Source organism: Physella acuta, unplaced genomic scaffold (assembly GCF_028476545.2).
Source record: "Physella acuta isolate Inbredline_101_S28 unplaced genomic scaffold, ASM2847654v3 ptg000078l, whole genome shotgun sequence".
NCBI classification, from domain to species: Eukaryota; Metazoa; Mollusca; class Gastropoda; family Physidae; genus Physella; species Physella acuta.
Window position 1 is genome coordinate 940785 of NW_026731598.1, and position 15705 is coordinate 956489.

At 41.5% G+C, this 15705-nt stretch overlaps 2 protein-coding genes across 6 annotated transcripts in view; one reads left to right on the plus strand and one right to left on the minus strand.

The window, feature by feature from the left end:
- Window positions 1-15705, minus strand: part of LOC131954358 (zinc transporter ZIP13) — a 39192-nt gene that overhangs the window by 22690 nt on the left and 797 nt on the right. The window lies entirely within an intron of this gene.
- Window positions 1-15705, plus strand: part of LOC131954318 (F-box/LRR-repeat protein 20) — a 35869-nt gene that overhangs the window by 9332 nt on the left and 10832 nt on the right. Inside the window, exon 1 of one of the 4 annotated variants that reach the window (XM_059317947.1) lies at window positions 14274-14603. The exons of the other annotated variants lie outside the window; for them this stretch is intronic. Within the exon in view, the coding sequence (XP_059173930.1) occupies window positions 14532-14603 (72 nt within the window). The 5' untranslated portion in view covers window positions 14274-14531. Of the gene's footprint in view, window positions 1-14273; window positions 14604-15705 lie in introns of those variants that run through there. 4 annotated transcript variants of the gene reach the window in all.

A 15705-nucleotide genomic window follows, 5' to 3' on the forward strand; every position in this document is an offset into this window, starting at 1 on the left:
GTCTTGGTCAAGCTCACACAACGTACTCATTCACTATTTCATCTGTGGCGTCATTGTATACTGTAAAGATGTGTTTCTCTGTCTGTAGGTGGGGGGGGGGGGGGGGGGAGAAAGAAAGGGCGAGTATTCACTATCACGTTTTGTTAGCTAACAACTTCAGGTTAAACATCCCATGTAAACCAGACAAAAAGCCAACAACAGATTTCTTGTTTCAGCCTTGTTTTTTTTCAACAGCTCGTACTACGGAAATTCAATTATGTGTCCATTATCCAATGAACGTGGGTAAAACGACGGCCCGAGCTATTAGTTTAAAGTTTGGCCTACAGGAGGTCAAGGGTTAACATAACTTGATGTGAGAGTTCTGGAGTTGATAAGTAGGCGGGGCAGTAACAGGTGCTTTCATACATTAGAGTGAGTAGAGTTTACTGCAAGAATCTTGGGGTAGGAAAAGATCGTTTAGCTTTGTAAAGACAGCTGGACCGTGTAAAGACAGATGGACCGTGTAAAGACAGATGGACCGTGTAAAGACAGATGGACCGTGTAAAGACAGATGGACCGTGTAAAGACAGAGTGACCTTGTAAAGACAGATGGACCGTGTAAAGACAGATGGACCGTGTAAAGACAGATGGACCGTGTAAAGACAGATGGACCGTGTAAAGACAGATGGACCGTGTAAAGACAGATGGACCGTGTAAAGACAGATGGACCGTGTAAAGACAGATGGACCGTGTAAAGACAGTTGGACCGTGTAAAGACAGAGTGACCTTGTAAAGACAGATGGACCGTGTAAAGACAGATGGACCGTGTAAAGACAGATGGACCGTGTAAAGACAGAGTGACCTTGTAAAGACAGATGGACCGTGTAAAGACAGATGGACCGTGTAAAGACAGATGGACCGTGTAAAGACAGAGTGACCGTGTAAAGACAGAGTGACCGTGTAAAGTCAGATGGACCGTGTAAAGACAGATGGACCGTGTAAAGACAGATGGATCGTGTAAAGACAGATGGACCGTGTAAAGACAGATGGACCGTGTAAAGACAGATGGACCCACCGTATAAAGACCGACCATATAAAGACAGACCGTGTGAAGATAGAAGGACCACGTGACTACCGTAACTAGAGTACCTGGGACACATGCACGCAGCAGCCAGGTAAAGTACAACCTAGACTGGGTCAAAGTAACCCGGGTTTGTTATCTGTGGAGGGGTTAGGGTTCGTTCGTGTGGTTTTATGAGGCGGGGTTAGGGTTCGTTTATGTGGTTTTCTGTGGCGGGGTTAGGGTTCGAGTGGATTTTTTAACGGTATATCATGACGAAACCAGAGAGAGAATCTTCCTCCCCAACAAACTATGTATGCCCTAACTTGTGGACATAATAGATATGTGGTAGGGGCGGGCATTGTGTCCGATACGAATAACATTCGCCATCTATTTTACACCCGATATTATCGTCGTCTCTATCTGTTGATAATGGGACGAGCCAACTTACATAACCTTTATCAATGATAACCTAATTATAGACTGATTGAGTTAAAGGTCAGTCAACTAGCAGGGTTAAGTGTTATCCTAGCTAGCACCCATCGCATACATGTTCTATGTGGTACATATACAGGTTATATGTGTACCACATACATGTTGTATGTGGTACACATACAGGTTGTATGTGATACATATACAGGTTGAATGTAGAACACATACAGTGTGTATGTCGTACATATATAAGGTGTACGTCGTACACATACAGGGTGTATATCGTACATATCACTAGTACAATACATGAAATTTACACTTTATATGCGGTACACATCACACAACCATCTAATACACCACCACCACACAGATGTACTGTAGCTGGTGGAAGGTCCTGTACATTAATTTCTCAAATAAAAAGACCAGCGAATTTCAACATTTTATAAAACAGTGAAAAATCCTGCAACAGTCGTGTTCATTGAATTAATTTAAACGTACTTTATCCCCCACCCCCAGCCAGTTGACACCCCACCCCCACCCTCAGCCAGTCGGACCCCCCCCCCCCCCCCCCTCATACGACGTGACATATACCAAACACTAGAGTGGTGTATACCGGTGGGCAGACTCCTAGTATTTAGACCAGTTCTCCAGATCTAAACAGTATCGAGTGAGTGGGGTACACGCAGGGGGCAAGGGAGAGAAGAAATCCTGGGCTTATCTTCAAAGAAATCAACCACATAAACAGCTCATGTGTATCTATAATAGCAAGGTAAATATTGCACCTTCTCTGTATAGGGATAGAGAACCGCCGCTTCAGAGAAATGGCATTTGTTTGGCGTATAAACATGCTGTATTTATAAATACATCTTGAAGTAAAAATAATCCAACAACGCCTCTGTTTATTCACGAGCACAAAGCACGCCATTGTTTGCTTTAAATCTAAAGACACCGACAAGAAATTAATTAGATAACAACACAGACTTGGTTCAGTTAATTAATAAATTAAGCTTTAATTTACAGGGAAGAAATAGAGGAGAACATTAATTAGTTAGGTAAACAGCGTAGACAGGTGTATGGGGGCTAGTAAGGTGGAGAATATTTGGTTAAATACGGAACATTTGTTGGGGTACATGTTATAGACATTAGTTCTGGCACACCCCATTCAGATACATGTTATAGACATTTGTTTTTGATACATGTTATTATGTTATAGACATTTGTTCTGGTACATGTTATAGACATTTGTTCCGGTACATGCTATAGACATTAGTTCTGGCACACCCCATTCAGATACATGTTATAGACATTTGTTTTTGATACATGTTATTATGTTATAGACATTTGTTCTGGTACATGTTATAGACATTTGTTTTTGATACATGTTGCAGACATTTGTTCGGGTACATGTTATAGACGTTTGTTCTGGTATATGTTATAGACATTTGTTCTGGTATACCCCATTTGTTCTGATACATGTTATAGACATTTGTTTTTGATACATGTTATTATGTTATAGACATTTGTTCTGGTACATGTTATAGACATTTGTTCCGGTACATGCTATAGACATTAGTTCTGGCACACCCCATTCAGATACATGTTATAGACATTTGTTTTTGATACATGTTATTATGTTATAGACATTTGTTCTGGTACATGTTATAGACATTTGTTTTTGATACATGTTGCAGACATTTGTTCGGGTACATGTTATAGACGTTTGTTCTGGTATATGTTATAGACATTTGTTCTGGTATACCCCATTTGTTCTGATACATGTTATGGACTTTATTCGGGTAGGCCTACATGTTGTTTCTAGGTAATAAAATGTTGGGAATGTGAAAACGCCTTAGACATTTAACATACAGCCCTAGATGATCGAAAGTTGGCAGTGTGAAAGCACCTTGAGAAGTTGCTAGGTGAATGGGGGTGTGTTTTTACAAGTGATGGTGAGGCGGGGGTGGGGAAGGTAGACCCGTCTGGTTGTAAAATGGCACGAGTCAGGTATTATCTGCCGGGCGAGTTTGGAATCCTGTACATCCGATTTATCAAACACACATTCACATGGTGCACTTTGGAATCGCCACGGCACCGCTGCATTCACGGGTAATTAGTAATTAGGAGAAGCATGCCTCCATGCCATACAACTTATTTCAATGTTCATTGCTGTTCGTTTAAAAAAAAATATTTTAACATTTAACATTGTGGCTACTTAAGCTAGAAAAATCTGGACACAGCAGGGATGCAGCCAGAATTTAGCATCCCACCTGACTAAATAAAAGGATGGCCAGATTTTTACAAAAACAAAAGCCAAAAAAATATTATTTTAAAAAAAGGAGAAACAAAACCTGCTCTTTAAAAAATGCCTTCCTGCATTTGCTAGATTTTTTTTTAAAGCACTGTCTAAATGGTATGAGTACAATTTACCTGCCGCGGAGTTTAAAAATAAACAGCCAACATGCCATTTACACTGGGTTTACTACGTCGAGAGAAACACAACTCATTAGGAAATAACAGTAAACAGCCCTTTTACTGCACGATATGATGGGTGGGAGAATATTAAATTTATACTTGATTCCACCCCCCCCCCCCCATCAACGTCTCAATATAGGTCTACGGCATGAAATTTAAAATCACCATGGTGATGGGTAAACAAAAATAGCATTTCGTGTCGTAGAGTAGAGCTTATGTCGCCATTAGAAAGTTAGACGGGTATTGTGAAACAGTTAAATGTTAGCGTCAAATATCGACTGAGCTGGTAGCGTGATATAGTCGTACGTAGCGTGATGGGGTCGTGTGTAGCGTGATGGGGTCGTGTGTAGCGTGATGGGGTCGTGTGTAGCGTGATGGGGTCGTATGTAGCGTGATGGGGTCGTACGTAGCGTGATGGGGTCGTGTGTAGCGTGATGGGGTCGTATGTAGCGTGATGGGGTCGTACGTAGCGTGATGGGGTCGTGTGTAGCGTGATGGGGTCGTATGTAGCGTGATGGGGTCGTGTGTAGCGTGATGGGGTCGTACGTAGCGTGATGGGGTCGTATGTAGCGTGATGGGGTCGTGTGTAACGTGATGGGGTCGTGTGTAGCGTGATGGGGTCGTGTGTAGCGTGATGGGGTCGTATGTAGCGTGATGGGGTCGTACGTAGCGTGATGGGGTCGTGTGTAGCGTGATGGGGTCGTACGTAGCGTGATGGGGTCGTACGTAGCGTGATGGGGTCGTATGTAGCGTGATGGGGTCGTGTGTAGCGTGATGGGGTCGTGTGTAGCGTGATGGGGTCGTACGTAGCGTGATGGGGTCGTGTGTAGCGTGATGGGGTCGTACGTAGCGTGATGGGGTCGTATGTAGCGTGATGGGGTCGTGTGTAACGTGATGGGGTCGTGTGTAGCGTGATGGGGTCGTGTGTAGCGTGATGGGGTCGTGTGTAGCGTGATGGGGTCGTATGTAGCGTGATGGGGTCGTACGTAGCGTGATGGGGTCGTGTGTAGCGTGATGGGGTCGTATGTAGCGTGATGGGGTCGTATGTAGCGTGATGGGGTCGTATGTAGCGTGATGGGGTCGTGTGTAGCGTGATGGGGGTCGTATGTAGCGTGATGGGGTCGTGTGTAGCGTGATGGGGTCGTGTGTAGCGTGATGGGGTCGTGTGTAGCGTGACAGAAGAGTGAGGCCGTAACGTCACGTGCTGGTAGACTGCTAGACCCGCCAATCAAAAGCTGTTCAATACCTACCTCTCACTCCGCTCCCCTCACTCACCGATACGGCACCACGGGACATCAAGAATCAACACCCCCCTCCCCCATTTCACGGCACCACGGGACATCAAGAATCAACACCCCCCCTTCCCCCCATTTCACGGCACTACGAGCTATCAAAAAACATTCACAGAAGAAAACAAAGCCTTGTTTTATCGTCCAATATAAAAATATTTTTTTATCACTTTCAAATCTAGACAAGCGACTGACAAATTGCGCGGGTAGGGCTGGACGGATGTAAAACTTGGGTGTTTGTTACACGTGTGGGGGGGTCGGGGTTGTGTTAAATGGACGGGGGGTGGGGGAGCCAGTGGAGGCACCCCTGGAACAAGTCGGACTGACTTTCGTTTGTCGGGTTCCAACAACCAAGTTGATTATAAGAAGCCGCTGGGCCAGGGAAACACCTCCGTCATTACGCGTCTACCTTCCCTAGCCGGCCGCTCGTGGCTGGCGATACTCGGGTCTCTGCTTTCTCGGAGGTACGCCTCTACGGCACTCACGGATTTACTCACGTCAATTCACGGATTCACTCATGATAATTCACGGATTCACTCACGATAATTCACGGATTCACTCGCGATAATTCACAGACTTACTCACGATAATTTACGGATGTATTCACGATAATTCATGGATTTACTCACGATATTTCACGGATTTACACACATTAGTTCACGAATTTACGCACGTGTAATTCACGGATTCATTCACGTGTAATTCACGGATTAAAAAAGGTGGGAAAAAGTTGAGTGGATTTTTATCCAGCCAATCCTTGTCTTTTGTGAGCGTGTGAGTAGACCACTGTTATGTAAAGCGGGCATTAGAAGCTAAACGGGCGAAGATTGTGTCGTTGAAGTTAGCGTCTGTAGGGTCGAGTGTCGTGGTGTGCATTGATTGGACCACGTTGTGTGTGACGGCTCCCGTGTCGGCGTGTTATAGCCCCAGGTAATAGTTTTATGCACGAGTCGTGCAGCATCCAATCTGTGACCCACCCACCCACCGCTGGGGGGGGGGGGGGGGGGAGACCCATTACTGAGGGAGGGGGAATCCTATTTTATAGACAATTAGGCAACAATGTGGAAAAGATGGTCGATACATTACACGCGGTAGAGTTTGTAAGGTATAAATAATGATACATTGACAGCCTATTGTTCGTGATGATGTATATCTTGACTATGACGCCAATATACGTTTATCTCAGTCCATTGATAATTGGATTGATGTACAGTTTAGTGGTCTGGCTTGACTGAAAGTAGATTTTTTATATATAACAGTGATGAGTACTTATAGTGGTTGGGTGGAGAGATAGCACAAACACGCAGACATCACAACAAACAAATCAAGAAGATTGGTAGCATAAACAACAGCTTGTTATGACGTATAGGATGATATATTAACGTACTGTTGTTTGTATTGGAGGGAACTATCCCAGACTAGTCTATGATATACAATACAGAGAGTAGAAGATCTATCATACACTGATCTATATCACCTTCTATGATATACAATACAGAGAGTAGAAGATCTATCATACACTGATCTATATCACCTTCTATGATATACAATACAGAGAGGTAGAAGATCTATCATACACTGATCTAGACTCTATATCACCTTCTATGATATACAATACAGGGAGGTAGAAGATCTATCATACACTGATCTAGACTCTATATCACCTTCTATGATATACAATACAGGGAGGTAGAAGATCTATCATACACTTATCTATATCACCTTCTATGATATACAATACAGAGAGGTAGAAGATCTATCATACACTTATCTATATCACCTTCTATGATATACAATACAGAGAGGTAGAAGATATATCATACACTTATCTATATCACCTTCTACCACCGCACATCAAATATCTGTCGTACACCAGTGTCGTAAGACGGGGGTGGGAGTGTGTGTGTGTGGCGGTGGTGGGGGGGGGGGTTAAATCCCACATAGACACCCAAAGCGGTCTCACTAAAAGCTGCAGCTATCTTTACAGCCTACATATATGAACATACACACACATATGTGCATACGACCATACACACATAGATGTACATATGACCATACACACATACATATGACCATACACACATAGATGTGCATATGACCATACACACATGTATGTGCATATGACCATACACACATAGATGTGCATATGACCATACACACATACAGATGACCATACACACATATATATGACCATACACACATAGATGTGCATATGACCATACACACATAGATGTGCATATGACCATACACACATACATATGACCATACACACATAGATGTGCATACGACCATACACACATAGATGTACATATGACCATACACACATACATATGACCATACACACATAGATGTGCATATGACCATACACACATAGATGTGCATATGACCATACACACATAGATGTGCATATGACCATACACACATGTATGTGCATATGACCATACACACATATATGTGCATATAACCATACACACATAGATGTGCATATGACCATACACACATGTATGTGCATATGACCATACACACATAGATGTGCATATGACCATACACACATAGATGTGCATATGACCATACACACATAGATGTGCATATGACCATACACACATGTATGTGCATATGACCATACGCACATGTATGTGCATATGACCATACACACATACATGTGCATACGACCATACACACATAGATGTGCATATAACCAAACATATCTGATCTGTCTACATGTCCAGATCTTTAAGATTTACCTGGAGAACATTTCAAGGATTTCCTCCCTTACCTTCACCGTAATCATGTCTATACATACAGTTATGTGATAACTACGACTGATGTAACATGCACATACCGTTATGTGATAAATACGACTGATGTAACATACACATACAGTTATGTGATAACTAGGACTGATGTAACATGCACATACAGTTATGTGATAACTCCGACTGATGTAACATGCACATACAGTTATGTGATAACTACGACTGATGGTGAAATATACATAATGTGTGTCCTAATTATAACTTATGTAATAATCATACAATTATGTGTGTGCTTATTACGACTGATGTAACATAAACATACAATTATGTGTATGCTAATTATAACTGTGTGTCCTAACTATAACTGATGTTATAATCATACAATTATGTATGTGCTAATTATGTAACATAACCCAACATCACTGCTGAGAGCTAGCCCTTGTGTAAACCCCCCCCCCCTTACGAGACCAACTACATTACAACACGTTTACACACCACGGACATCGTATAATAATAAAAATCTTTACGAAACAATCCAAAATCAATTTTCTCCGCCTCAGTTGCATATCAATACCGTTCAAAGCGGGCATTTCCAGTCCAATATTTAAAACAAAACATACACACACACACACATACAAACACACGTACACACAAACATACATCGATGCAAGCGGAACAAAGCATAGAATGTGTGTAGGATAAAGACAAGCGGCTTATGGGACGTTATCCGACTAGAGGGGGCTTAAGGGAGGTAACGCTAATATATTTAGCTCAACATAACAAACTAATCCGCTGACAAATTAACATAGAGGGGAGGTAACACTGACATATTTAGCTCAACATAACAAACCTATTAATTGACAAATTAACATGGAGGTTTGATAACACTGACATATTTAGCTCAACATAACAAACCTATTAATTGACAAATTAACCTATGGGGGGAGGGTAACACTGACATATTTAGCTCAACATAACGAACCGATCAAAATTAACAGGTGGTGTAGATGAACGATCAAAGATATTTTAATTTAACGGAATTAAAGAAACACAGTACATCCCACTATAAGCACATTGCCATTAGGTGCTTTGATAAAAAAATTAATACAGAAATTGAGGATCGTTTACATTATTGTTTTTTATGGACTTCAATACGATATAGTTTAGCTCATGTGTCTGTATTTTAATAAAAGACAGCCCAACGTATAACAGAGCATTATTTGTGGATTTGATTTAAATACAACTTAAAATAAGGCATAGACGCGACATGAGATACCGCTCCCCCCCCCCTCAGACTGAGACCTCCATCCCTCACCCCATACTCACAACAAAGATTCGACCTTTAGATAAAAACGAAAAAAACACCGAAATAAACGAAAATGTTTAGTCGTATCTTGAAGAATGCTTCATTGTGTATATGTGTGTTGTATCACACATTACATACAACACACATACACCACCTCACAACACTCATACAACAACACACATACAACAAGCATTACTACACACATACAACTTGTATGGTATCCCTAGTTACGTCAGTCTAAATCCTATACATCATCGTGTGTCTTATAATCGACAACTTGAAATAAATCACCACCACTCAGCTAACACAGCCATCCTCCTCCATCATTATAATAAAATGCTAATGTATACAAGGTGGGGTTTGCTGTAGATGGTGAAAGCTTTAGCTCGATTAGACAGACACTATGTTGATTAAACAATCTTTTCAGGTTTGGTCAGTGGAGAAATGTGGTCTAATGCCTTCAGGAATAGTTTATATGTCGATATTTAAACAACAAATTCCTTTCCTGGTGACAAAATGACAATCTGATGAGACCCAGGTTAAGTCAGGGTCAAGGGTCAACCAAGTGGGGTAGTGCTGTTTAACATTTGGGTGTGGGGGGGGGGGGGGAGCTACCTGGTTTTTGTTGAAATGATTACAAAATCGTACAGCGACGACTACCTTTGGACACAATAGCGACAACTACATGTGGATACAATAGCGACAACTACCTTTGGACACAATAACGACAACTACATGTGGATACAATAGCGACAACTACCTTTGGACACAATAACGACAACTACCTGTGGATACAATAGCGACAACTACCAGTGGATACAATAGCGACAACTACCCGTAGACACAATAGCGACAACTACCTGTAGACACAATAGCGACAACTACATTTGGACACAATAGCGACAACTACCTGTGGATACAATAGCGACAACTACCTTAAGACACAATAGCAACAACTACCTGTGGATACAATAGCGACAACTACCTGTGGATACAATAGCGACAACTACCTGTGGACACGATAGCGACAACTACATGTGGACACGATAGCGACAACTACCTTTGGACACGATAGCGACAACTACATGTGGACACGATAGCGACAACTACATGTGTTCACAATAGCGACAACTATATGTGGATACAATAGCGACAACTACCTTAAGACACAATAGCAACAACTACCTGTGGATACAATAGCGACAACTACCTGTGGACAATAGCGACAACTACCTGTGGACACGATAGCGACAACTACCTTTGGACAATAGCAACAACTACCTGTGGACAATAGCAACAACTACCTGTAGACAATAGCAACAACTACCTGTAGACAATAGCAACAACTACCTGTAGACAATAGCAACAACTACCTTTGGACACGATAGCGACAACTACCTGTGGACACGATAGCGACAACTACCTTTGGACACGATAGCGACAACTACATGTGAACACGATAGCGACAACTACATTTGTTCACAATAGCGATAACTACCTGTGGATACAATAGCGACAACTACCTGTGGATACAATAGCGACAACTACCTGTGGACACAATAGCAACAACTACCTTTGGACACGATAGCAAAAACTACCTGTGTGACAACACCATTAGAAAGTATGACACGTGGTGACTAAACGATCTGAAAGGCTGGGCCAATGACAGCTGATGGTATCGATGACAGCTGATGGTATCAATTACTTAAACCTGATCCCCCTAGCCGCTGATTTCCCCACGTGAAAGATCAATGGGAGCGACAGGTTCTGTAGTTCCCAGGTGTCTCAGTCGCAGGTGAGGCGGCCTGTCAGACACCTGATCACACGCGCATGCTCGGCTGCTATTGGTGAGTAGGAATGTCAAATCACGTGGCCGGTGGTGGCAGTGGTGGTGGTGTGTGATTGGAGTGTGTGTGAATGATTGATTGGAGTGGATTTGTGGAGTGTGGATGGAGTGATTGGAGTGGATGGAGTGCTTGTAGGTATTCAGTTTTTTTAGAACGAGTGTTGAGAAAAAATAAAAAAGATGCGTGCGTTTAAGATCTTAACACGAGGGGCGGAACCTGAGGATGGTAACACGAAGAGGGGGAGGGGGGGGGGGAGGAGAAACCCGGTAACTCGAGGGGGGGGGGGGCGGAACCTAAGGGTGGCAACCTAAGGGGTGGGGCGGCGAAACTCAAAATTGGCAACATGAGGGTCTGTTTTTTTTTGGTACAGTACTGTGTAAAAAAAACCTTGACAGTAAAAAGGACGCAGAAGATGTACATACGAATGCATATATTTGGTTTGACTTGATGTAGTTTCTGCTGTTCAAGACGTGAAAACTACAACATAAGAGATATCATTTAGTTCCTATCAAATGTGTGTAGCTAAAACACACGTGCCGGCACTGCGGCTCACCCATGACACGTGCAGTGCATGCTGGTTAGGGCTAGCTAACCCCCCCCCCCCCCCATCTTATTAAAATGAAATTATGACGACAAGTTTCTGTAATGGCCAGCTGTTTACACATTGCAACATGTTGACCCCCCCCCCCTCCCCGTGCAACACAAAATTAAAATATTTGTTGTTTTAACTAGAAATAATGAAATCAGCGCAGCCTAGAGGGATTAAGACTCGACTCAAACAGATGGGCCTAGTGCATGTTTAAATATAGCTGTTTAACTCTACCAGATGGTATCTTTCTGTAATGACAGACGACAGGGCAAATCTCAGTTCTAGTGGTCTAAATATCAGTCCGGTGACATTTCTAGTGGTCTAACTATCAGTCGGGTGACATTTGAAGATAGTGTAAATAATACATTAGCGTGCAGTACCCACGATCTGTTCTGTAGATGCAAAATTTTAGCGCTTAACTTTAAGACTATGATCATATCGATTCACTCACACGTAGACTACATACACAACTTGTCGTAATCACTGCATCATACTGTACCATAGTGCACCACAAAACTGCCTTATACTGTCCCATATTGTACCATCAAACTATCCCATAGTGTATCACAAAACTGCCACTTACTGTACCATATTGTACCATTAAACGTCAGTACTGTCCCACCAAACTGTTCTGTACTGTACCATATTGTACCACCAAACACCCAATATAGTACTATCAAACGTCAATACTGCCACATACTGTCCCATATTGTACCACAAAACTGCCACATATTGTTCCAAATACTCTACCATATTTTACCACAAAACTGCCACATACTGTCCCATACTGTACAACAAAACTGCCACATATTGTTCCACATTCTCTACCATATTTTACCACAAAACTGCCACATACTGTCCCATATTGTACCACCAAACACCCAGTATTATACTATCAAACTGTCCTATGTTGTACCATACAGTATCAACATAACATTGCAGATAGGGTTACTGCCCCCACATATTAAGGACAATATTATCACAATGTACATCGTAATTACACGGTCGTTTTCATCAGTCGGTCTATTGAAGCTGATGCGCCTGACTGTAGCTACTGGTTACATTGTTGACCACCAAGGTACCGGTACCGGTACCTCACCAGTGGCCTAATGTCTGGGGAAGTAATCCGTAGTCCACATTCAACAAGCGAACACTGAATGTACACTTAAAATAGTTGTGTGGATGCCAGTGTTACAATCGTGATAGCCTCGACACGGCCCAAGTAACATTCATGGCTTCAGATGATATTTTTCTATGTGGTCAGCCGACCGAAAACCCCGCTACTAAAAACACGATGACGCTGTATAGGTCGAGGAAGGGTTCACTACACTTGACCTGTCCTTGGATCTATAGACCTGTCCTTGGATCTATAGACCTTACTACCTATAAATAAGACCGAGGATTTGACTAAACTGTAAGGTTAGAAGTATAAAAAAAACAAAAACAAATTCAAGCTGTATGCCTTTTAAATAAGGAAAACTATACAAACCAACTTGATAACAACGACTGTGTATGTGTGTGGTGTGTGTGTGTGTGTGTGACATTGTGAGGACATAGTTGCTCTCTCCCCACCCTCCCCCAACATACACACCCAACCTGACCCATACACTAAAACATGCACAATTTCAAATGAGATTTTTTTAAAAGCTCGCTCCATTCCAGTTGAGCTAGAGTTAAAAGATTTTTAGGACAATTCAACGTGTGGCACATGGTTCCATGCTAAATATAGATAGTAGAGTTCCCTTTCCTGGCTGTTAGAAATAATGGTTAGTGTTCTGTCAGAAATAACGGCTAGTGTTCTGTTGACTGTTATAACAGTATGCTCTAGTCCCCCCCCCCTCTCGACTTTGTTCTATAAAACAAAAATAAAGCAGAAAGATAATAGAGTAATTTTAAATATGTTTGTACTGTTAGAAACTATACCCCCACCCCCGGCCTCACGTAAGAACATGGTGGTCGATGATACGATTTACACCAGGACAAAATAAGCTTACATCTAGCTATGGGCAAGGTGATATCATTAGGGAGATATTACATCCATCTATTGGGAGACACATTGCATTTAGGGATAGAGGTTACATATATTAGGAGATACATTGCATGTATTGTGAGTTAGAATACATCTATTAGGAGATAAATTACATCTATTAGGATAAGGATGACACCTATGGTGAGACTTATTCATCTTTAGCCATGTTCCACGCGATAAGGCCAGCAGACACACAAATATCACGTACTTTCTTTATTCAGTTGCTAGTCCACTAGTTCAAATGTCAGTTCAACCACGGATACATCAAGTTGTCTTAGACAACGACAATATTTACAACCACGACACTCATTTCGGTATTCGTCAAACTTCATCCGACCAAATACAGGTTATAATAATTATTTTTTTAAATATTGAAGCTGGTTTACGTTAAGACCGCACTCCCGTTACAACCAAATATAAAGTGGTTTGTGCTGAGAAAATTAATAACATCTGATTAGGGGCGTGTAGGCTTTTAATGGCTATTGTACCAAGTTGAGTCCGACCAAATGAACAAACCCCATGAATAAATCAAATAATCAATCAACGGGTTTTTATTTTGAATGATTTAGACAACAACCCTCGCCGTAAAGCTGTACGAAACTTTGAAAAGAACTATTCCGATTCCATTTTTTGTTTGAGTGTAAAACTATAAAGAGAACTTGAGCTAGGGGCTTGAGCTAGCGGTGTTCAACACGGGTCCATGACGTGTGTCGTACAACAGACGCTGGTATGATGGTTCGTGTTGGACTCTGACAACACACGATAAGCCAACATGAACAAGCTAAGGAGGAGGAGTTCACTTCACCCGGCACAGATTCAACTTCTAGAGCAGCTCTTCGAGTCAGTAAGTAAAATATAGTTTCACATGTTGTACAACGGAAAGTGTTGTGATTCTCTGTTACTGTATAGGTCTACCAGGTAGCTATAGGAAGCCTTCAGTCAATGGGCGTCAGAACGGAAGGATAATTTTTCGGGGGGGGGGGGGGGGGGGGCGGAGCTCCCCCATAGTGATGCCTGGAAGAAACTCTGATCAACAGTAACTTCACTAGCTCAATACTTTAATGGCGTGCCGACACTGTGTATTATAACGTCGATATTTAAAACTAGACAGGATAGTAAAATGATACTTATTTCCTGCACTGTAATTGTGAGTTAAAATTAAACATACTAAGTCTTATTTTAGAAGTTACAGGTCGGGTGTCACCTGGTGCGATAACTGAGGATGTCACCCCCACACCGCTAGTAATTTTGCATTTCCGATTTGGTGTCACCCCCCCCCCCCCCGCCCCTTTGAATACTTTTACTGGATAAAACATTGTTTTGACTGTAATTTTACTAATTGGGTTCACCCCTAAAATAGCTCCAACCGGTGCAGAACACCCCGCCCCTAGTGACGCCACAACATCTAATTCTATAAATGATTTATTTTATGGACGATTTACACCCCCTACCCAAATCACATCATCTAACCTCCCAAAAATGACAATTCATCTCCCCTTCCCCAATTATTTTTTTTAAAGCTCAATCAATATAGATAGTTTTTTATTTTGATTTTCAAAAACATTTTAAACTACAAAATAAGTGAAGAAATTAGGTTTTAAAAACATAGAGAGGCGTGTGATTACCATTTAGAATCTACTTCTAAAAATGGTATATTTTGAAATTATTTTTTTAATATGCTTTTATAAAGTATTTAACATTTTTTTTTGTAGAACCTACATGGCAAGTGTAAACTGTAAGTGTAATCCATTCACTGTCACAACACACTTGCCATATAAGCACTAGGATTATTTCTAAATAATTACAACAAAAAAGACATTAAATTTCCCATATACAAATTATAAATTATGCACTGACAAAATTAAAATCATAAAGAGCAAAATCAGACAGTATTTTAAAAATGTAAATCTATTTTATGATATTTTTTTAAACTAAAAAGTATGAAT